This window comes from Ascaphus truei, chromosome 1 (assembly GCF_040206685.1).
Source record: "Ascaphus truei isolate aAscTru1 chromosome 1, aAscTru1.hap1, whole genome shotgun sequence".
NCBI lineage: Eukaryota > Metazoa > Chordata > Amphibia > Anura > Ascaphidae > Ascaphus > Ascaphus truei.
In genome coordinates, this window is record NC_134483.1 from 4,053,043 (window position 1) to 4,077,169 (window position 24,127).

At 45.7% G+C, this 24,127-nt stretch overlaps 1 protein-coding gene across 2 annotated transcripts in view; it reads left to right on the forward strand.

Moving 5' to 3' along the window:
- Positions 1-273: 273 nt before the first annotated feature.
- Positions 274-24,127, forward strand: part of LOC142469174 (uncharacterized) — a 59,399-nt gene continuing 35,545 nt past the window's right edge. The window contains exons 1-3 of one of the 2 annotated variants that reach the window (XM_075576213.1): positions 274-460; positions 5,288-5,715; positions 15,527-16,923. In XM_075576213.1, the coding sequence (XP_075432328.1) occupies positions 5,367-5,715; positions 15,527-16,923 (1,746 nt within the window). In that variant the 5' untranslated portion in view covers positions 274-460; positions 5,288-5,366. Of the gene's footprint in view, positions 461-691; positions 1,651-5,287; positions 5,716-15,526; positions 17,009-24,127 lie in introns of those variants that run through there. The other variant, XM_075576168.1, reaches the window with a different exon arrangement.

The following is a 24,127-nucleotide window of genomic DNA, read 5'->3' on the forward strand; positions in this document are numbered from 1 at the left end:
GATGCTTGCTGAGCTGTAACCTCCTACTGGATAGGGCAGAGAGGCTTAACTCACACAGATAAGTGACTGTAATTTATAGGGGCCCCTAATTGGGACTGGTCCCCACACTATGCTAAGCGCACTGAGACATGGAAGTATCTGTATTACCAGTAATCTCCTCCTACCGGGTGAGGGCAATGTGCAGCTCTCACACCCTCCCTGTATCACTGCCTGCTACATCCGGGTCACAGCACTATGTCCTACTGCGCATGCTCACACGCAGGGCATCATGGGAGTTGTAGTTTTCTAGCCTTCAGTACCAGTGACACATAGAAGCAGCACAGTAACATTTCCCAGACACTGTGCTAGGGAGAGAGAGTTACTTCTGCATGTAGCGGTGTATACACCGCCTGCTCCCTTTTGGCCAATGATATGAAGGAGGTAACCTGGGGATAACATAACCCCTGAGGTTGTAATACAGGTAAAGGACTAAATGTATATCAATATATATACACACACCCTGTTTTCTTTGTGTCTCCCCCCTCCCTTTCTCTCTCACAGGGGGCTGGGGCAGGAACAGAGTAGGGCTGGGGCAGAAGGTAGGGGGGAACAGCTAGCAGGGGGTTGGGGTGGGATACAGCTAGCAGGGAGAGGGGATGAGAGGGGGAATACAGCTAGCAGGGGGAGGGGAAAGGGGGACAGGGGAGGGGGGACACAGCTAGCAGGGAATATCTGGGTTTCCAGGTGAGTTCCCAATAAATGAGACGCCCCCTCCCCAGGTACAGACCGGGCGGCATTATCATGTAGGAGAAATAAGCAGCTGCCTGAGGGGCAGATAAAGGAGGGCAGCAGGGGATAAAAGGGGCAGTAACCCCCATAAGAGGAGGGGGAGTGTCCGCTTCTCCTACACAATAGGGAATGACTGTACTACAATTTTATTTAAAGCAGCAAAACATGTGAAATCTTACTTTTTTATTTAATAATTTCTGGAGTATTAGATAAGTCATTTTTTAATTTATTCAACTACTAATGCCCTTTTTAATATACTGAGTAATCTCAGGCTTTAGCACAGCTTCCAAGCAGTGCAAGATCTTTGCAACACTTTCCTGTTTGTGATCCTTTGTTGCCAATATTCCCAGCAGTTTGAGCTGCAAACTGTAGCAATACATAATGTTACCTTAGTAAATCAGGATACATTGTAGCTGCCCTATGTTCTTTTATCAATTAACCATTGTAAAGGAGACCCTCGTGTCCTGTGATGTGCTGGTGGGCTGTGCTCCGGTGTTTTCCATTACTCTAGACTACTCCTCCCTACCTGGCTGCCCGCCGCTGGTGATACGCTGCTGCAAGCTTTCATTTGGATACCAGCTGTGACCTCCTCCCTGCTATACACAGCAACCCATTCCGGTGAAAGAGGCAGGCGGCTACTTATCGTTCACGAGCCGCACTGGGGCTGCGTCTGTCCAGTGACGGAGTCTTCGGTTTGGGGGCCCGCTCACCCCCCTTTACCATACGGAGGGATTTGCCCTGGCTGTGGCTACTGAGCTCCATCGCGGGGATTCCCCTATTTCCTGCCGCCGCGCTCCCCGCCATCGGAGGCTGCTGTTGGAGGAGACGCCGCTCCCAGTGATTGCACAATATTTTTAATCATCTTTCCCACTTCACCTACCTGTGAGTAATTTTACTGCGACGCGATCGTGCTGCATGTGGCAGCCAGTCGGTAACAAGCCTTTCATTTACTATCTTTGTTTACTCATTACCTTCTTATACGTTATCCTTACTGGCAATTGCTCACAGGCTGACACACATGGTGTGTCTATTACATTATCTAGAGACACTTATATACAGCGTATCCCCAGTCACACACCTCTACAATTATTTTTTTTGGAGCACTGGATTGTTTGGACTGCCCTGTGGTCTGAATTTCTATAGCTGCTGAGTTACACTGACTGCAGGATTGATTGAATCTGGAAGGCGGCCATTTTGTTAGACACACAATCAGTATTTTTGCAGATTTGTAACCGGAGTACCAAACGATTGCCAGTTTAGGTAAGAATGTATAATTTATATGTAGCGCACTTTCCCCCATCTCCCTGGGAGATGTGTGGCTGCAGTATGTGTGGTGCTATACCTGTGGCATACAGGAGAGCTGAGTCTCCACTACTGGCTACTTGGGGTATACCTGAGTGATCGTTCGGTAGCGCCTCCACCTGTAATGAGATTCTACTGTGTGGAATAACCCCGTTACAGGACAATAAAGAATACACAACGTGTAAAGCATAACAGCTTTACTATACACAGCATAAACAATACAGATAATTATATACACCCTTGCAGGGCCATAACCCCTCACCGTGTCTCCCCAACACCGGGTCCATACCCCAGGGGGGGGTTTGCCCCAATATGTTGAGGTGCTCCAGGCACCGGACCGTCTCAGTGTCCCCCAAGAGCCAACCCACCCAAATGTGAGACAGCGCTGCCCCACTAAAGTGTTGAGTTGGTGCACTGGTGAGTTGGGTACATGCCGGGTGTGTCCACACAACCGGGCACGCAGATGAAGATGGGATCCACGGATCCAAAGTGCTGAACCGCGAAGCCTCTGCCTCTCCGTTGGGTGGTGTCCTGCATGGACGGTGTCACTTTTGCTGGAGGTGATCTGGTCCCAGACCACTGGTGCCAGGATGCAGCGTGTCCTGTCTGTGTTCCCTCACTATTATGCTAGAGGGTCAGTGTCACTATCTATGGGCCTGTCCTTGCAGCAACCACAAGCTGAGGGGAGATCTGGGCCTAATAGGGGGTATTTGGCCTAGTGCAGGTGCCACAGACATCTGTACACACAACCTACCCCATCCTTGTCCCAGCTCCGACTTGCGTGCTTCCTTGGGCACAAAAAGTATAATTCTGGTTGCAGGGGAATTCGGCCGCGCAATTGGCTGCTGCAGCCCATGTGTCTAGCAGCCCCAGGGGCTGCTGGGGATTGTAGTTCCCCTTCGGAATATCTGCTGTATTGCTGCCGCCTCTGCCGTACTGCGCATGCGCAGCATCTGTCCAATGGGCGCCGCAACCCATACCTGTCCTGCGCATGCGTGAACTCGCACTGCGCATGCGCCCGCCTTTCCATTATGGCAGCGCCCTCGACACTTGCTCCCACGGAGATCTGGCGACCTGCTCGCCTCACCGGCGCCACCGCAACCCACCGGCAGCTCCTGACCACGCTCCCCTGCCACATATAAAAATAAGAAAATAAGGGGGGGCAAGGAGGAATCTGCTTTAAGAGATTTCAGTAAAGCTCCCTCACTGCCTCCCTTTGGCCAATGATATGAAGGAGGTAACCTGGAGATGACATAACCCCTGAGGTTGTAATAAAGCTAATGGAATATACTAAAGGAAAACTAAAGGAACCCCTGTTCTCTCTGTGTCTCCCCCTCCCTCTCTCACAAACAGGGCTGGCAGAATCTCTGGGGACTCTGTGTGGTGAGTGGGGGGGGGGGGAGGGCTCTGTGTCAGACCCCTGGGTGTCTTTGTGTGGGGTTCAGGGGGCTCAGTGTAAGACCCCCGGTGGGCTCTGTGTGGGGAGCAGGGGGCTCAATGTCAGGTTTCCGGGGGGCTTGTTATTGTTTTAGCTTCAACTTGGAAAATAAATGAGGAAATCGGAGCAATCTGCAATTCAAAGTCAAAACCAACTGTGACGGGCACGGGTAACCAGGCTATACGATAAATAATAATAGTATGTTCTTGTATAGTGCTGCTAGTTGTACGCAGCGCTTTACAGAGACATTTTGCAGGCACAGGTCCCTGCCCCGTGCAGTTTACAATCTGTTTTTGGTGCTTGAGGCACAGGGAGTTAAGTGTCCAAGGTCACACGGAGCCGACACCAGGAATTGAACCAGGTTCCCCTGCTTCAAACTCGGTGCCAGTCACTCAATGAGCCGCTCCTTCTCCATAATAAAGGTTAAGCCCCCTGGTTGCCCTTGAGTCCCGTGGGACCCTGGCAGTTACCCAGCACTATAAGCCAAGGGCCAGATATCTGTATATGCAAAGTTAGAGTGACCCCTGCTTTTCCACTTTCCATGTTCCTTTTACCCCAGACTCATGAAACTTGCTGCTTGTAAGTTTTAGGTGAGATATTTTGGTAAGAATGCAATTCTTTTGTTTGCAGGAGTTCGGGGCTACCGGTAGTACATTCATTCTACCCGGTGAGCAGGCATGATTTGCCGGTACGCGGGTGGAATTACACCGGGGCTGCCCCGTGTCCCCCAGACTCCTTTTCGAGTCCCGATATCTCAGTCCTATATCCCTTACAGTTATGAGTCTCCCCAAGGTCCCCCATGTATTAAAGTATGTTTTATGTGTTTGATATATTTATTATAAGGCTCTATGCAGTCAGCCAGGACACCTGCTTAAGGTGCCCGTAAGTCTGCATAAAGTCACTTTTTCAGCTACCCGGACATTACCTGGAACCGGCAACTGAGAAGTTGGGTAATGTCAGAGTAGCTGAAAATACATCATCACTTACCTGCAGCCGGCGACGGAAGGTGAGAAAGACCGCGGCGACATCCGGGAACAGCAGCAGAGGTCCTGTGGTGGTGGCAGCAACAGATGTCTGTGTTCAGCCTGCGCGGGAGCCATCTGTCCAATAGGAACGCTCCTGCTCCGGTCACATGGTACCCCGGCTCACACTGGTATCTGCTGTGTAATGGATTCCTGCTGCTCCCGTCGGCTGAATACAGACTTCTGTTGCTGCCACCGCCGCAGGACCTCTGCTGCTGTTCCTACAGTAGATGTCGCCGCAGATTCACTCCACCCTGCAGGTAAGTGCCATCTTCTAGGAAACCGGGTACCCGGCCGGGTAGAACAATTGATTTTTCCCGGGTTCCCGTTACCCGTTTTTTTTTTTTTTTTTAAATTAAAAATAAAGTAGGACCCGGTACAACACTACTGTGAAGCGCTTTGCATCCCATTGGAAGAGAAGCACTATTTTAAAAAAAATGTGTTATTACACTATAGAACTGTACAGTGTGTTACTATGTTGCACTAAGAGGACATCACTATCCTTATGGCTGCTGATCTCTGACTCTTTATTCTGCGGTTTGTATACTAGGTGGTTATGTTATAACTTAATTCTGATCCATTCATGTAATTTGCAGTGATTGAAATGAAGTTCCTGTTTGAGGAAGGACCATATGTTTGTTTTAGTGTCCCTGTCTCCTCTAACTACTCCCTATTAGCTTTGAATGCTTATACTAAATGCTGTATGTTTGTCCAAGAAAACAGATCATACTAATGACATTTCTTTTCTTTTATACAGTCACAGCTGTCACCCAACAAATATAAATCAAGAAACCGCCTATTTCGGCACCTACAGAGGAGCACTGCCCATTACCAGCATGGACAGAGGGGCACTGCCCGCTACCAACATGGACAGAGGGTCACTGCCCACTACCAGCATGGACAGAGGGGCACTGCCCGCTATCAGCATGGACAGAGGCACACTGCCCGCCACCAGCATGGACAGAGGCGCACTGCCCGCCACCAGCATGGACAGAGACGCACTGCCCGCCACCAGCATGGACAGAGGTGCACTGCCCGCCACCAGCATGGACAGAGGCGCACTGCCCGCCACCAGCATGGACAGAGGTGCACTGCCCGCCACCAGCATGGACAGAGGCGCACTGCCCGCCACCAGCCTGGACAGAGGCGCACTGCCCGCCACCAGCATGGATTCACACTTGTTAAGTGAGTATAGTAGATATTGTGGTTTCTCTGAATTCTGCAAAGAGGGAATATCTGAATATTTTGCCAGAAGTTGGATCTGCACAGAAGTCGAGCCCAACTTCTGCATCCGCCCGTAGGGCCCCTTCTCCCCTCAGCCACGGGACCGGAGTCCTCCATCCCGCCCACAGTAAAATTTTGGGAGGGGGGAATTCAGGAAGTGGGCGGTAGAATTGAGGAAGATGGGATTTGGGCGGGAGAATTGAGCTAGGCTTTTTTTTTTTCGATTTACAACTGTTTCCATTTCAGACCATATAACAAGCTCAAATAACTTTCTGGGCTTCCTGCCAAAACCTTGTAACAGAAAAAAAACGGTTAGTTGCTGCAATACAATTTGGGACAGCTTGAAATATGCAGCCTGCCCGATACAGGATAAAATGTTACTGTAATTCAAAAATTAAAACTGGATCTTTGTTAACCATAAAATTATAGGCTTAACATATACTTTAAACAGTTTATAGTTACTGGTTATACACAAAAAGAGCACAGAGTGCAGACACAAAACAAACAGAATTTTACGCTTCTCACACATTCAACCAGCTTTTACAAAAATAACAGACACATATTTTCTCACCTATTACAATAAATAGGAAAACAAAACAGTTTGATCCTGCAGACTAAATTAATAAAGATATCCTTCTCTTTCCCCATATCATAATTAACTTTTTATTATTTTTTTTTTTTTAATTATTTAAAAATACTGAGCTTCTAGTTAGCTTTGTGTCTTGAATATATTCTGCCTGTTATTTCTATATAACATATTCACTGTTTTTATCTGTGGAAATTTAGAGGAAAAGAATTGTAATTCTGTTTAAGGAAATAAATCGCCTGGCCAGTACGATAAACATCCTTATTCCAGTGACTGGACTGTTTACAAAAATAATTCATCCTTTCTTTTATTCTTCTTTTTTTTCCCACAGATACCCAAAACTTTCCCCTGCCCAGTGTTAATTAGTTTATATTATAGTGGGGGGGGGGGAAACCTTTTAAAAATTAGATTTCAACATGAGCAATTAATGATATTCTTATTTTAGAAGCATTTGCAAGTCCCTGAATAGTAATTTTGTATACATACAATAAACCGGTATTCTTATTATTCAATGCACATAACACTTTCACATGGATAAAATTCACTCAGATTCTTATAAGCACACATACAGGAATTACTCAATCAATCAACCTTTTTACCATATCTATACTTAAAAATAAAACATTCTGAGGAAAAAAGAAACATACCTGTTATCTTGTTTTCCACTTTTCAATTGAGACGGGAAAATATTAATTCAACTTAATATACACTCATACTCGGTTAATCTGGCACAAATAATTTGGGTTTGCATGTCTTTCATTTCTACTAAGAGCCCTGCTGCCATTCATGATTTTGTACAACATTCCTATGCCTGTGTAAAAATAGCTGGAGGAAAAGGTGCGGGCTGCTGATACATGCAGACAACTGGCTTAATTCCTGCCTAAGGTTCATCTCCTCCCCCTCCTCTGTGTAAAAGGCATTTCAATAGTGAGTGGTCTAGAGGCTGTTCATTCGGGTTTTTAGTGAAGTCATAACTTCTTAGTTGAAGAATGCCTAAGTGCCTGTGACCCAGAAAGGGTTAAGTGGCTCAGGGGGTTTGAGAATGGAGACACTGGGGTAAATGGGGGCAACATATGGAGGTAATAATTATCCCGATATCATATAGGCAGGTGATAGATATACATTTTAAAAATGGTAAAAATTTCAGTTAGCAACATTTTCCATCCATAAGGGTAATTTTAACTCCTACTACAGTACATTTCTTCATATACTTATAATCCCATAAACAACTTATAAAGGAATTTTATCTTAACAACATACAATAGGGTTAGTCTTATCATTCTTAATATCATCTTAACCTAAACAATTCCTATCTTAACTTAAACAATTATTATCTTATCCTAAATTACCATCATATCTGAGACACCATATACAGCCCGTTTCAATTAAACAACAGGGACTCCAACCAGTTGTTATATAAATCAGGGACTTAAACCCTCGATTCTTCTGCCCTATAAAATTTAGGTTCTTTAGATTCGCAGAGAAACGGTGAGAAACAAGAAAATACGTTTTTCCTCACCTTTTTTCTGTGCAAATCCCACTTTTTTCTGACACCATCTGTTAGGTCTATATACCTGACCAGACCTTAGAGCAGGTAACCCTTTTTTATACTCTACCTAGGGAGTTTTCCATCACGGCATCTGGTATATTCTAATTTGGTCTCAGATATGACAGTTACGAGCTCGGAGTGAGAGAACGACAGTAACACAAGGGACGCATCTTGAGTTCTCACGACTGACATTTAATACAAAGAGAGCAGTTTTTATACACAATGCAAGGACAGAAAAAAACGTTGTCATATGTTACATATATGGGTCACACATCTAAATTTACATGTAACCTTTACATATTGCCTTTTCTGTAAATCTTAAAACATTTAACTGCTGAGCAAGAGATATATAATAGTGTCTAAGGCAGTCCTGTCTTCTGGTAGTCTTGCTTCAAAAACAGATGACAGGCACAAAACAGCTGGTCCCAAAGCTATTTATAATGGTCTCTGAGAAATAGCAAGGCTAGCGTATACTGTTTTTAACCTTATCAATCCCTGAGGGGAACAGAGCTGACAGGAGACAATTTTTAACCTTACACAAAGAATGTGTTTAATACCTCTGCTTTTTCCTTATCTCCAATAATCTGCTTGTCCATCTCACACTGAAAGGGTCCTATATTTTCTTTTCTCATTTTTTTGTTATTAAGGTACTTAAAGAACTTTTTAGGGTTGATCTTACTTTTTATTGCAATCCTTTTTTCATTATCCATTTTTGCTCATTTGATTGCCATTTTGCAATTTTTGTTACATTCCTTATAATTCTGATACGATGTCTCCGTCCCTTCTGACTTAAAGAATCTAAACGCCTTCCTCTTCTTGTCTATTTCCTCCCCAACCTGTTTATTTGGCTACATTGGTTTTGACTTATTTCTTTTATACTTATTACCCAAGGGTATACACTGATAAGTGTGCTTTTCTAACAATGTTTTAAAGACTGCCCATTTATCTTCGACATTTTTCCCTGCAAAAACATCATCCCAGTGTATTACTTGTAGATTAGACCTCAGTTTATTAAAAGCTGCCTTTCTAAAGTTTAAGGTCTTTGTTGAACCCAAGTAATCTGTTTTTTGATAATTTATTTCAAATGAGACCATGTTATGATCACTGTTACCCAAATGTTGCAGGACTTCAATATTTGTTATTACTTCTACATTGGTTATGACCAAATCCAGAACTGCCCCTCTTCTGGTTGGTTCCTCAATAATTTGGGTCATATAATTGTCTTTAAGCACCCCCAAAAAACTGTTTCCTTTTGTTGTAATGCTAATCTCATTGACCCAGTCTATGTCAGGATAATTAAAATCCCCCATTATGCAAACATGACCCAGTTTTGATGCCTTCTCCATTTGCAAAAGTATTTTAGCTTCCTCAATCTCATAGATATTTGGTGGTTTATAGCATATCACTACAAACATTTTCTTTATACTTTAACCTCCACTGCTAATTTCTATCCACAAGGTCTCTACATTTTCATAATTCCCTTCATAAACATCTTCCCTTATAATAGGTTTTAGATCCGGTTCAACATATAAACATACTCCACCTCCTCTTATATTTGTACGATCCTTCCGAAAAAGAGAATAACCCTCTAAATTAACTGTCCAGTCATGAGTTTCATCCCACCATGTTTCAGCAATGCCTATGATATCATACTGCTCCCTTGCAGCTTTTAATTCAAGCTCCCCCATTTAATTTGTCAGGCTTCTTGCATTAGCAAGCATGCATTTCAGTTTTTTTCAGCCTGTACTATTATTTGCTCCTATCTTTCTGTGCCAACTTTGTTTAGTCTTTGGAAGTTTTCTAGTATTATCTGTATTTGTCACGGTAACTTATGACAGGATATAATTTACACCAAATAACTGGGTTGAACTGAACTAGGCTTAGATATAATAAAGTATATTTATTCCTTAGATAGGTGAACACACCTCTTGTAAACAGTTAGAGTGGCTGAGTCTTTTGATCAGGGCCTGGCTCCTAGACTTTGGGTCGCCCCCCTGACCATTTGCATTCCTTAGTGTGCAGGAATCTTCGCGGGCTTTTGTCCCCGCTTTGAAATACACTAGGGTTCTGAATATACACACATATATTAAAATAACAAGTTCTGTAGGGTCCAGCGGGTCCAAACTTCCCAGACCTTAATGCCGGAAGTGGGACACTAGGGTCCAAGTTTCAGCCCGCTGCGACCTTCAGAACCGGAGATATGCAAATACCACATAAACCGTTTCATAGTTCATTTTAAAATTCTCCGCTGAAAAGAAATCTCAGTTTTTCACTAAATCCCCATTGAAAACAACGGGCTCCGCCGCCATAGACTTTCAACGGGGATTCTCTGCCATTGGCGTCTATGGGAGTCGGCCGCCATAGACTTACAATGGGGATCCACCGCCGTTGCAGTCTATGGGACTTCTCCGCCATAGCCGGTCAATGGGGAGACGGCCACCATTGAAGTCTATGGGAAAAACTCATGAACCTTTATGGTGGTCCATACTCCGTCGGGTTGGTCAGAGAGGGTCGGGAATGGTTCTGCGGTCATGCCGGAACAGTGACTACAGGCACCCCAAACCACGGCCCTCTGGACCCTCCAGAACCGGAGATATGGGCTTATGATTTTCAGGGTTTCGGACTAAGGGCTGGGACCCACTGCACACGGCGGCGCGGGCGGCCGCGTGAGCGCTACTCACCATGTGATGGTGCCCTCCCGAGCCGGTCCCAGTCCCCCCTCACGGCACAGCTCACTACACGCTGTGACGCATCAGCCGCCAGGGGATACAAGAGAATTGTAATCCCAAGCGGCGACGCGTCACGTGGTGTGGCTGTGAGCCAATGAGGAGGGGAGGCTTCGGGGAGCGGGGAGGAGGGAAAGCAGCTGCAGCACCAAGGGAGTCCCCCTGCTCCCTCCCACAGACTCTCCCTTCATAGTCTGCAGTGTAAGCAGATGCACGGGATGGGGGAACCCCTGGCAATGAGGAGGAGGAGGGGAGGCTTCGGGGAGCAGGGAGGCTGTGGGGAGCGGGACACATGCCTGTCCTCACACTCATTTACATGCAGGGCCTGGGGGACGGGGCCCGGCTTCAGGGAAAACTGAGGGGGGAGAGGGGGGGGGACTTTACAGCACCCGATTAAACTGTGGAGATACTGTATGTCAATTTTATATTCCACTCCAGCACACGGACACACGTCATGGCCCCGCCCACTCGACCCGTTTGGTCACGCCCCCCCCCGCTCCGAAAAAAGTTTCCTGCAGACCGCAGATAGCGGTGCAGTGAGTTGTACGCGCCGCCGGCAGGCAAGACAGCCGTGCGGACGCGTGCAATGGGGCCTTAGCCGTTTTCTTGTGCTTCTTCTGCCGCCGCCATTGAAACCTATGGCGCGACCCGCTCAGCCAGCACGACCCTTTCCGGGGGTCCTGGATTCTTGGACCTGGTGGTGGTCATGTGAGGGGAGGCCTAGGAGCTAGGGGCAAAAAGAATTTTATTTCTTGGTGCCCTAGAACCTAAGATTCCCACGCCACTTGTCTTTGAACTTGAACTAACAGTGATGAAAGCTCTTTTTCAGATATTGTATCCGCTTTGCGGTTTTGCGGTTTGGACGGCTGCCAACTCGTTCATGGAAAGCGCCGTGGAGGAATCTCCATTGAAGTCAATGGGCACATTGACTTACAATGGGAAACCGCCGCTCCTCCTCTTGGACGCCACCTGCTGGTCTTCGAGGGAACCAGGTCCAAAACAGCTAGATCCGCCATTAAAATGAATGGAGCTCCAATGGCGGCCTATGGGACTCTGCAAAATGGTGCCTGAAAAGGCGGGAAAATTAAACAAAGGGCTATAATCACTATCCAACTATTAACCCTTGCCCTCCCGGATGGATCCCAGTGTTTGTGTGGTGCAGACACTTACATGATGATATTACATTGGAATAGGGGAACACACATTTTCATGCAATAGCAAGGTTAAAACCGCATTCCTGGACCGCAGTCCAGTTAACCCCTTGCCTCCCTGGTGAGGTCAGGGGGTGGCCTTATGGGGTGCAACCCCTTTAATACCGGGCCAATCCCCCTCTCCCTCTACAGTATTTACTACGGGTGTCTCACTGCTTGTCAAACTCACACTTGCCCCCATTCTACCTCCTAAATCCCTTGTTTCCTCCTCTATTCTATTTAGTTTGTTTTCTGTTTAATTCCCCTCCATCCTAGTTTAAAATCTCCTCCAATCTTTTTAACATTCTCCCCCCTTGCACAGAAGATCCCTCTTCATTGAGATGCAATCCATCCATAGAATAAAGATGGCACCTCTCTGAAAAGGGGTCCCTGTGCTCTAAAAACCCCAAACCCTCCTTCCTACACCACTTTCGTAGCCAAAAATTAACCTCCCTAATCTGACTGTCTCCCTGGTAGTATTTCAGAAAATACTACATTGGAGGTCCTTGCCTTAAGCTTTTGGACTAGATAACTGAAATCATTTTTTGGACCGTCCATCTTTCTCTAACTTTGTCATTGGTACCAACATGTAACAAGACCGCCAGGTCAATCCCAGTTTCCCCCACCCCCCAACAATCTGTCTACCCAATCCACAATGTGCCAAACCCGAGCACCTGGGAGACAACAAACTTTTCGGTTCATGCAGTCATGGCAACAGATTGCCCTATCTACCTTCCTAATAATGGAGTCCCCTACCACCACAATTGTTCTTGGTATCTAAGCATCCTGGGTCCCCTCTGTGCTGGAGGAACTATTCCCCTGGCTGCTAGAGGAATCGGTCTCCCCCAGCCTTGCCATTTCTGCCCTGACACTCCCAAATATCTTCACTCAATATGGCAAATCTATTGAGATGGGTCAGATCAAAACTGGCCTGCCTCTTCCTATTTCCCCTGCTTCCCCTTCTAACTGTTACCCAGGAACCTACCTGCTCCTCACTAACAGCACCACCATCTGCACCAATAGTCGAACCAAGGGCCTGCTCGGTGAGCTCTAAACCCCTTTCAAGATTGCCAATGTCCCTCAATATTGCAAGTTGCCTCTTCAGATCAGCAATCTCTGACTCTAAAGAGACCACCCGCTCACATTTCTCACAGCGGTATGCTCCTTGGAACAGCTGCTCCAAGTGCACATACATGTGGCAAGATGTACATTGAGTTGCATTTTCAATCCTGCTCATTATATTAACTATTAAGTTTATAAGTACCAACAATAAATTGTTCTTCAATATACTATACCTTGTTTATCCGCTTCCATGTTCAAACTGCTTCTGGGTCTAACTGCACAGTTAATACAACCAGCACTTGAAATCAACCACACAGATCTGTATATGCAAGCTCATTCATGTCAATGTGCTGTATGTTGTCTTCCAGTACCACATCGTGTATGTATGTATATTCCTCTACCATAAGACACCTTCCATTGCTAGAAGACCCCTTCCTGCTTATTCATGTCAATGTGCTGTATGGTGTCTTCCAGCTCAACAAAGTGTATGTATTGTGATGCCCACACCATGTTGCAGTCTCTTTTGTCCCAATTTAAGGCTGGAAACACTGTATAAAGTTTAACTGCAGGGGTTTTATTTATAGGGATTAAATCATATACCAGGCCCCCCGTCCCTTTAAAACAAATCCTAAAATTAAATACCTATTCCTGTTAGGGAAATAACTCACTAAAGACTTACTCACTAAAGCCCTCTCTAAAGACCGCTGGCCAGCTATACTGGTTCCCAGCTAAAACATGCCCTGGCATATACACCTCACATGAACGTATACAGTCTCTGCACATAATAATCAAGGGTTTGTCTTATCTGTTTAGTCCATTGTAGCAGACGTCCCTGCTTCAGCACGGTCTCTCCTCCTTTCCTTCCTTAGGGGAACTCGGCCCCACATGAGCTCAGAGAAACTCCTCTGTAGGCCCTCTGTAACCAGTTTCCACAGCTGGGGAGCACTTCTATCTCACCCCTTCTCTGGGGAAAACAGCCTCTCAGCATAGCAGCTTTCAGTCTGTCTTTTAAACCACTTCCTTGTTCACTCAGACCAGGCTGATTTAACTCCATTAGTTAGCAGCTGCTGCTGGCTTCTCTTTGAGGAGTTAACTCTCTGTGGATTGGAAAGCACACTTACTGCACTGTTCCAGCCCCTAGAGGACAGTGATGGTATCACTGTATGTATGTATGTATGTATGTATATTTTATTTATATAGCCCCACCAATGCTTTAAAGAATTACCAATATGGTACAGGGAGCTAATATACACAGTTTCACAACTGCTTTACACATGAAGCTAAAAGACTAGAGAGTCCCTACATACAGATCTTACAATCTAACTGGAATAATGGGAGATTTACAGAATACAATAGGTGCAAAATAAAACATTTTGATGGAGCAAGAAAGTACTTGTGAAGTGCAAGGACTAGCCACGGGCCCAGACTAAGCAAATTTTTAATTGAAGAGCTATTTCATGTGTAACTTGAAGATGGGTAGAGATGTGGATTGGCAAAGGCTGAGGTGGAGGGAGTTGCACAGCAAGGGAGACCAAAATTAGAGTGGTTTTAGACGAGAGTATTATAGAGACAAAATGAGCAGAGAGGAGACTGTGTTCAGCAGAGTTATAAGGGGTATAGCAGGAGTTTAGAGCTGAGAAGTAAGAGGGGATATAAGATTCTTCTTTAAGTCTCTCCATTCTTCTAAGTATTGCAGAGTTTAATTTTGAAGCTACTGAAAAGATATTAGGAGAAGAGGGGCAGGGATGACCAAAAAGAGAGAAAGAACTCCAACGGCACCATTTTAATACATTTTAGCGTTTAGACACAAGAAGGCTAGAGAGGAGAAGTTGCAAAAGATGGGAGTTGAGGGTATGCATGAGAGTTTTAGGAAAGGGCAAATTGTGGAAACTTTGCTGTGGGAAAATCGGCATTATTTAGCAACAGCCTTAATCTGAGCAAAGGAAAGGGAGGAGTCAAATGTTTAACCAAGGCAGCGTGCATGGGAAATTGGATGAATGGTAGTGTTATTGACTGACAAAAAAGGTGACCCAAAATAAAGCAATTGGGCCTGGCTTATATTTCCATGTAGTCTTCTCCCAACTATCTTTACGCTATAGATTTCTGTCTGGTTGAGTTACATAGAAGATGAGGTTGAAAAAAGGTATATGTCCATGTTCAGCCAATACTAAATTTAGATGACAGATACTTATGCTATTTTCGTATTTACAGTATTTTGATCCGGAGGAAGGCAAACTGAAAGCCCCAGTGAAATATTATCCAATGATTTCTCAAAGTTGATATAATTAAATAGACCAGGAGTTCCTTAACTTTATGAACAATGTCAATGTTAATGATTTGGGGGATGTACCTGTACACCTAGATCAATAATCAATACAGTAATATATAATATTTTTTATTTATGTATCAAAATTAATACACTGCGAGCTGCTAGAGACAAATTGCAGGTCTTCGGAAACCCACCACACAGATGATTGGGGGGCACTAGATATCATGAGGCCACAATTTTAAAGCCATGGGTATAGAGTAAAGAGAATATTTTAGTAGTGATAAAGTAAACTCTGCAACGTATACTGTATTTTGTTAGTAATTTGCTTTTAGTTATTTGATCTACAGATTGAAAACATTTGAGTTGTCTTTTCTTGTTTGATTCTCTTAGAGAACCTTGTGAATGATGAGCAGAACTGGAGCTCTGATTTATCAAGAAGCTGGTTGATTCATCACAGCCCTGAAGTTCCAAAAATTAGTGATTCCTGCCACATGTTGGACACGTGCAAGAAACTAGTGCCACATGATGAATTCATCACAGGTCTTGTACAGCGCACAGCACAGACTGACTCGAAGTATGGATCAAATAAAAGATATGAGAGAGATTCAAGAATAAGCTTCGGTGCTCAGCTTTTTGTCTGTTGTAAATGTGGGATAAGTTTCTCACTGGATAGGGATCTGCTCACACACATCTGTGTCCACACTAGTGAGCAACCCTTTACCTGCACAGACTGTGGGAAAAGTTTTTCATTGAACCGAGAACTCCTTTCACACCAGAGGATTCATACAGGGGAGAAACCTTTCACATGTACAGAGTGTGGGAGAAGCTTTTTACACAAATGTAGCCTTCTCGGTCACCAGAGGATTCACACAGGGGAGAAAGCTTTCACATGTACAGAATGTGGAAAACAATTCAGTACTCGGAAAGACTGCCGCAACCACAATAGGATTCACACAGGTGAGAAACCTTTCACATGTACAGAGTGTGAGAGAAACTTTTCACAGAAGAGCAACCTCCTCAAACACCAGAGGATTCATACAGGGGAGAAAAAGTTCACATGTACAGAATGTGGGAAACAATTCAGTTCTCGGAAAGACCTTCGCGATCACGAGAGGATTCACACAGGTGAGAAACCTTTCATGTGTACAGAGTGTGGGAAACAATTCATTACTCAGCGCACTCTCAACCAACACAACAAGATTCACACAGGGGAGAAACCTTTCACATGTACAGAGTGCGGGAAATGCTTTTCACAGAAGATCCAACTCCTCATACATGAGAGGATTCACACAGGGGAGAAACCTTTCACATGTATAGAGTGTGGGAAAAGCTTTTCACAGAAGAGCAACCTCCTCAATCATCAGAAGATTCATACAGGAGAGAAACCTTTCACATGTACAGAGTGTGGGAAAAGCTTTTCACAGAAAATCAGCCTCCTCATACACCACGGGATTCATACAGGAGAGAAACCTTTCACCTGTACAGAGTGTGGGAAACAATTCAGTACTCAGCGCACCCTCAACCAACACAACAAGATTCACACAGGGGAGAAACCTTTCACATGTACAGTGTGTGGGAAAAGCTTTTCACAGAAGACCAACCTCCTCAATCACCAAAAGATTCACACAGGGGAGAAACCTTTCACATGTACAAAGTGTGGGAAAAGCTTTTTACAGAAGAGCAACCTCCTCAATCACCAGAAGATTCACACAGGGGAGAAACCTTTCACATGTACAGAATGTGGGAAAAAATTTTGTACTGAGAGCCACCTCTACCAACATGAGAGGGTGTTCACAGGATAATCCTTTCACATGTACAGAATCTAAATGTACTAGATTGCATCCTGCAAATAAACAGTTTATTAAGCTAAAATGTCTTGTGTAAGTCTTTATTAGAATAGTGCGGCAACAGAAGATATCCTGCTCCAGGTGTAAACTATGTGGCAGAATTGAATACCGGCCACTCTTTAACTGCCTGCACCTCACAAAGAGAAACTACACTGACTATAATTATTTAAATGGAGAGCGGTAAGATCTAAAATATTTATCCTTAATGTACAGAGGGGGAAAGCTTTTCACAAAAGAGAAGCCATCTCGCACACCAGTCGATTCATACAGGTGATAAATGATTTGCTTGTTCAGAGTAGGATTGGGCAATATATCTGTAGCATAGCAATACTGTGGTAATAAAAATGACCGTTGACTTAATACTTACCATTATTTTTTACTATCGTATTCCATTCTGCTGGCTGTAGAGAGCTACGTGGGGGTGGTTTCTGGAAGAAAGATTATTTGTTGCAGGTCAGACAGAGATAGGACTGGGCCGGAGACAAATTTTGTCTGTGACGAAGCTCTGTAGCTGGAGGGAAACGTTTGTTGGGCACTGTCACGGTAGCTAGTGATAAATTATAATATACACCAAATATCTGGGTTGAATTGAACACTACTAAGATATAATAAATATAGTTTATTCCTTAAAGACGGAGAACACACAAGATAATACAAATAACAGACAAGAAATAGCAGTTACTTAGGGGTTGGACAATGAAGCAATCAGGTACAAGATTGGCAATTCATTCAGCAATACAGGTTCAAATGAAGACATCACAAAAAGACAATGGGTATAGGGCTTACACTCGTTTATATGGAGTTTCAGCCCCATACCCTAACCTTGGGCGCCTGAAAGTCTACCAGACTTGTATCTGGTCAGGAACCCTTTTGTCTGTAAGTGTGAATTATGGCACTTACAGACCACTCAGGCTCTGCGTTTCTCCGCCCTATTGTACACAATCAGAGTGGTCAAGTCTTTGATCAGGGGGGCTGTTGTAGACAAAGCGTCGCCCTCCTGAACATTAACATAAAGCAGAGCCAGTAACTTTCCCGGGCTTTTATACCAGCCTTGCGAAACAGTATATTCTTTAATATCTACACATAATAAAATAATCCGTTCCGTGTTTCTGAGCGGGCTGAAATTTGCCAGTTTCTCATGCCGGAGGACCCTTGCCATAGTGGCCAAATATCAGCCTTCCACGACCCCAGAACCGGAGATACCAAAAATAAGTTAAAATCCCCTATTAACTTTAATGCAGGATTCTCCGCTATAAGCTCAAAGAAATCTCTGCTTTTCACTCTCCCATTGAAATCAATGGGCTCCGCCGCTATAGGCTTTCAATGGAGCAACTCCGCCATTGAAGTCAATGGGGAAATCACAATTTTCACATTTGCCCATACTCTGTCTGGTTGATAGGAGAGGTCTGGAAATGGCCATGCAGTCATGCCGGAGCAGTGACTACATGCGACCCAAATCCCAGCCCTCTGGTACTCACAGGACCGGAGATATATAGCCCTTTCAACGCCACGCGGCTTTCCTCCATTAGAATCAATATGGCCGGCGCCTCCTCAGGAAATGCATGGGCCGGCACCGCCATAGGATTCAATGGGACCTCGCTACCATTAGAGTCAATGGCGCGACCCTTTACGGGGGTCCTTAATTCTTGGACCCGGTGGTGGTCGAGTGTGGGGGTTCCTAGGGTCTAGGGGCAAAAATAATTTTATTCCTGGGTGCCCTAGAACCTAAGTTTCCCACGCCAATTGTATTTGAACTTGACCTAGTGTGATCAAAAGCTCTTTTTTTGATATTGTATCCGCTTCTGCGGTCTGCGGTTTAAATGGCTGCCAACCCGTTCCTGGAGGTCGGCGTTGAGGAATCCCCATTGAACTGAATGGCTCCATTGAGTTATAATGCTGGACCGCCACTCCTCCTCTCGGGCGCCACCTGCAGGTCTTCTATGAGAACGGGCCCAAATCGCCGGAATCTCCATAGGGGTTACATGGGCTGTAATGGCGACCTATGGAGAGACTGCAAAATGGGGCCTACAAAGGCGGGAAGAGGGACAAAGGGCCATAAACACAAAATTAACGTTAACCCTTTCCCTCCCGCATAGATCCCAGTGTATGTGTTGGTGCAGACACTGGAATGGGAACAATACATATTCACAGGGGGATACACAGTTGGTGCTGAAGCAGGAGTATAACTATAGTACTGGACATCATTCCAGTTAACCCCTTGCCTCCCAGGTGAGAACAGGGGGTGGCCAAATGGGGTGTAACCCCTTTAATACCGGACCAAACCCCCTCTCCCATGATAGGCACATAATGACATCACCCGTCTCTGCTAAGGAGATGTTATTGTCACGGGAGACCAACACTTTTAACACATTTATACCCGGGGATCATATGATTGAGCAAAGCAAGGAGATAAACGAAATAAAATGTTCCCAAAACGAAATCTTGAAAAACAAAGTCTCTAGGAGCAATTTCCCAGGAGCGGGAGTTGCTCGCAAAATGGCTTCAAACGGTTCCCGGTCAGCAGCGCTACCTGCAACTGCTGTGTACTCCGACGGAGCTGCTTCTTTCATTCTGCCTCCGCTGTAATAGCACTTGGAATCTTTAACCTTACGAAATCTTAGAGGGTTTCTTAGCTGGAACTGTGAATCTTTTCAATCTTGTAGAACTATACATGAATCTGATTCCTGATGGGCTGCATGCATTCTTATAGAGTTTAAATCCCTATATCTAACTAGTGCAGCCAATCTCTCAGTGGGAATAAGTTTTCCCACCTATCCTGGATTTGTCAACACTTTGGAAACCTGGCAGAGGGGGCTTCTTATTCTGCTAAGAGCATGTGCCAACTTAGCACCTTTGCTCTTTAACATATGAGACCCAGCCCCTCTCCCTGGCGACACTAAGTCTGGGCTGGCCACCTTTTGCCAAACTGCCCAGACTTTACACTAGGATGGGGGTACTTGAGGATCCCCCCCCCCAACCAACACCTTGGGGAAAAGGGGAAGAAGCGATAAAGTGCCCTAGAGGTGAGAAACGCGTCAGAGGATTCACTTGTGTTGTTAACTTTTGGCTATTATGCCGTAATAAAGGATTATTTACCGACACATGCCTCCAGCCCACCTCTTCAAGCTGTGCGCATCCCGCTCTTCCCTTTTTCCTGCATCTACGTTCCAGGACTGCAGCACGCATGCGAACAGGAGCCCCTCCCAATACTCACCGGGGCAAAGATAGCACCAGCAAATGCAAACAGGCAATTAAGCGGTGTGTTTTTCCCTTGACTAGCCAGTGTGGTGTGCATTTACAAGACCAGCTTATTACGTAGCCACGGGAGAGTCAAGACCCACCCCGAGGGGGATCACCATGGACTGTGGTTAAAGGTCAGCGGCTATTTGTTTCCCGGATTATAGAGCCCCATGTGTTATGCATATTGTTCTGACTGTTTGGTTGCACACCATATATCTAATAGGCCAGAGGACACACCGCTATTTCTGGAAGTATCCAGGGCGTTTCTTACTGTTCTACTATCCCGGTTTCAGGGGTCTACATCTATGGCATTTATGTTCCACAGCCATTTCGTCAGGCATTAGAGCACCCATTAGAGAGCCTACTCCCTGGTCTATCCTAACACCTTGGGGACACTGAGCCCTTTCAACTCTAGGCTTTTACAGACATCAGGGCACCAAGCCAGCGGGATGTCTTAGCTGTCCGGAGCTGCACATTCTTACCTGCTTTAGTGAGTCACTAGACGCATACTAAGTGGAGGCTACAATAAATGAGTAATTCCCATTTCCCAGTGGTCTGAATGAAACCCCAAATGTACCTAACATGTTTGATACGCTATTTGAGGGGGACTTTCATTCATCAATTTTTATACAAACTTATAAAAATGACGCTCTGGGTGTTTTTCAAGTTTCTCCTTGAACTACGTGCACAGCAAGTGTCAGCGTGCTGGGAGCTTCCTAGCAGAAGTTAGCACACAGCCAGTTTCAGCGCTGGGAGCTTCCTAGCAGAAGTTAGCACACAGCCAGTGTCAGAGCGCTGGGAGCTTCCTAGCAGAAGTTAGCACACAGCCAGTGTCAGCGCTGGGAGCTTCCTAGCAGAAGTTAGCACACAGCCAGTGTCAGCGCTGGGAGCTTCCTAGCAGAAGTTAGCACACAGCCAGTGTCAGCGCTGGGAGCTTCCTAGCAGAAGTTAGCACACAGCCAGTGTCAGAGCGCTGGGAGCTTCCTAGCAGAATTTTGCACACAGCCGCTTTTATTCCTGAAGCGCTGAGTTTAAAAACATTTTTCATCTCGCCACCTTATAACTGGTGGGAAAGACACTGAACCCATATACTGAGTTCTGGGTGTTTGGGCATATACCGGGGGACCCTGGAATGTGTTTTCCCCCTGCCCGGTCTTAGTGTTCTGGACTGTGCTGAAGCAGGGAGATCTGTCAATGAGCTGCAAACTGCGTCCTATTTTGTCCGGTGGTCTGTGTCGTCATCTCCCCAGGAATTGGGTAGGATTCCTGAGTTCATGTTTTGGGGTAACCAGCAAGTCTGTCCCCCTTCTACCCAAACACACCCTGACAACACTTTGCCATAAATTCACCCCGGAAACTCATGCCCTGTGAATCTCCTCTGGTTGGCACTCCTGAAACAGTAAAACACACATACATCTTTATTGAAATACAGTGCACATGCCATAACTGGGTTGCAGAGCTGACACTTCAAACTCCCCAATATGGCTCAGGGGCACACAGCAGGGCATAATACCTTTATTATTGGCCTGGGTACCCCCCACCGTCACACCTCCCCACCTCAAAGTGTAGGCACTGTTACAACCGCCTCGTCCGGCAGTTTGACGGGCCGGACAACTCTTGAGCTTACAGGCTCACTTGGACTGTCCTGGTGGAAATTTCATCCGCATTGCCATGGTCGCTGCCCTTCTTGGATAGTAAAGTCAAATTATTGCGGGGCAAGATTCCAGCACAGCAGTTTGGCATTTTCACCAGTCATCCATTGTAGCCAACTTAGGGGGTTGTGATCCATGCTCATGGTGAATAGGCGACCATATAGATAGGGCTGTAGTTTACGCAGTGCCAATACGATCGCCAAGCACTCTTTTTTTCAATGGTGGCATAAGCCACTTCCCTGGGCAGCAATTTCCTGCTCAGGTACACCACAGGATGCTTTCCAGCCTCCTCCCCCACTTGGCTGAGCACAGCACCGATGCCATAGTCCAAGGCATCAGTCTGCTAGGATAGGAGCACTGGCCAGTACGGTCTTTAATGCCTGGAATGCGACTTCACAGGCGGGAGACCAGACAACCAGAACTGAGAGTCGCTTCTGTGTCAAGTCTATCAATGGTTTAGCCATGGCGCTGTACTGTGGGACAAACTTTCTATACTAGCCAGCGGTGCCTAAGAAAGCCATGACCTGCTTCTTAGTCTTGGGAATGGGCCACTGCACTATTGCCTCAACCTTAGCTGGCTCAGTTTTAAGATGCATACAAACAAAAGACAGGGGTGCCCAATGCTACATCCAATTGACAAAACATATAAAGTAATAAGTATAAAGTTTAAATACTTCAATAATAATAATAATAATAATAATAATAATATTTACTTGGTTATTTAGTTAAACACTTTGGCCAAAGCGTCATAAGCCTGCATACCACGTCAAGGTATAACCAAATTAATGCAGGTCCTAAACTGTGAAACCTTCCTTTTACCTGTGTATGAGGGGAAACACCCACAGCCCGTCCTTCTTAGGTACTAGGACTACAACTGACAAGTGTCAGAGACTGTCAGAGAGTGTCAGTGAGGGAGAGAGTGTCTGAGAGGGAGAGTGTGTGTGTGTGTGAGTCTGTGAATGAATAGACACCAACCCACAGTCAGTCATAGTCAAAGTGTCACCCAGTCACCAACCCAAGAGTCAGTCAACCCACCCCCCACATCCACTCTCCTGGGGGGGGGCTGCTCCTTTAATTTGTCCTGGGCCCCATGATTTCTGTTGGCGGCCCTGCACCTGGTGGTAACAGGAGGGCTGAGTCGTCCACCGGTGGTAGTGGGGACACAGGACTAGGCTTCTGGGGTTCATACCCCACGTATCTCTTTAGCAGTGCAGCGCCCCGATCTGCTGTAGGCTCCAGGAACTGAAGGTGATCTTCCACGGTAGAACTATTACTTCTCCCCCAGTAAGGTCACGCACCAGGCAGGCGGTATAGCAGGAACAGTTTATTACTCTTCTGTACAGTTCCAGGAACAAGGCAGAGTTCTGCCCAAAGCAGTCTCACACAGATACCACTGAAGGATGGTCCCTGGACCATCACTATAGGTCACGGGCACCTGCAGCCATCCCACCTCCCTAACAGAGGCAGAGGTATGATCCCCACTCACTCTCCCCCAAAGGGAAGAGGACAGGAGAAGTCCCAAATACTCAGGCTCCCAATTGTGTGACCTGCCTTGCTGAAGTGGGGAAAGGCACTACTAAATTTGGGCGGTGCCTACCCTTAAGTACAGCAAAAGGAGGGCACAAGTATGATGTCACCGCCTCTCCCGTCACTCAAGTGCAACACCAAGAAGGGGGGAAAACCCCATATCAACTACCGGCAACCTGATTGTACCAGGGTTTACTGCCAGGAGGGAAGCAGATTAGTAGCCATCTTTTGACCTGGATATAGAGATCTATAAATATCTATATATATATCTAGCACACTTTCCCACACCCTGTGGAAGATATGGCGACTCCGATGTGTGTGGTGTGTTACCTGTGGCTCACAGAAGGCCTGAACCTTCGCCGCTGGGAGCCTGGGGTGTATCTGATTCTTATGGTGACAGCGCCTCCACCTGCAAGGAATCCCGATTTGGAGGGATGGATTCTTACAGAAACAGTACTAATGATACACACACACAAATATATGCTAACAACCTTTACTGAACACAATGATATGGGTATCCTGTACCACACAGTAATATAGGCCCCAACCTGATAACCACAGTGAGTGTCCCCAGAGTACATTGGGTGCCAGGCAACAATCCTCTGATGTCCCTTTCCCAATGTCAAGGCCCATCCAAAGTGTTGGAGATTGCACTATCCCGTGGAGTGTTAGCGCACTTGGTTAGGTACCGGGTACTGCAGAATAACAAAGAGGATCCGTTTGAT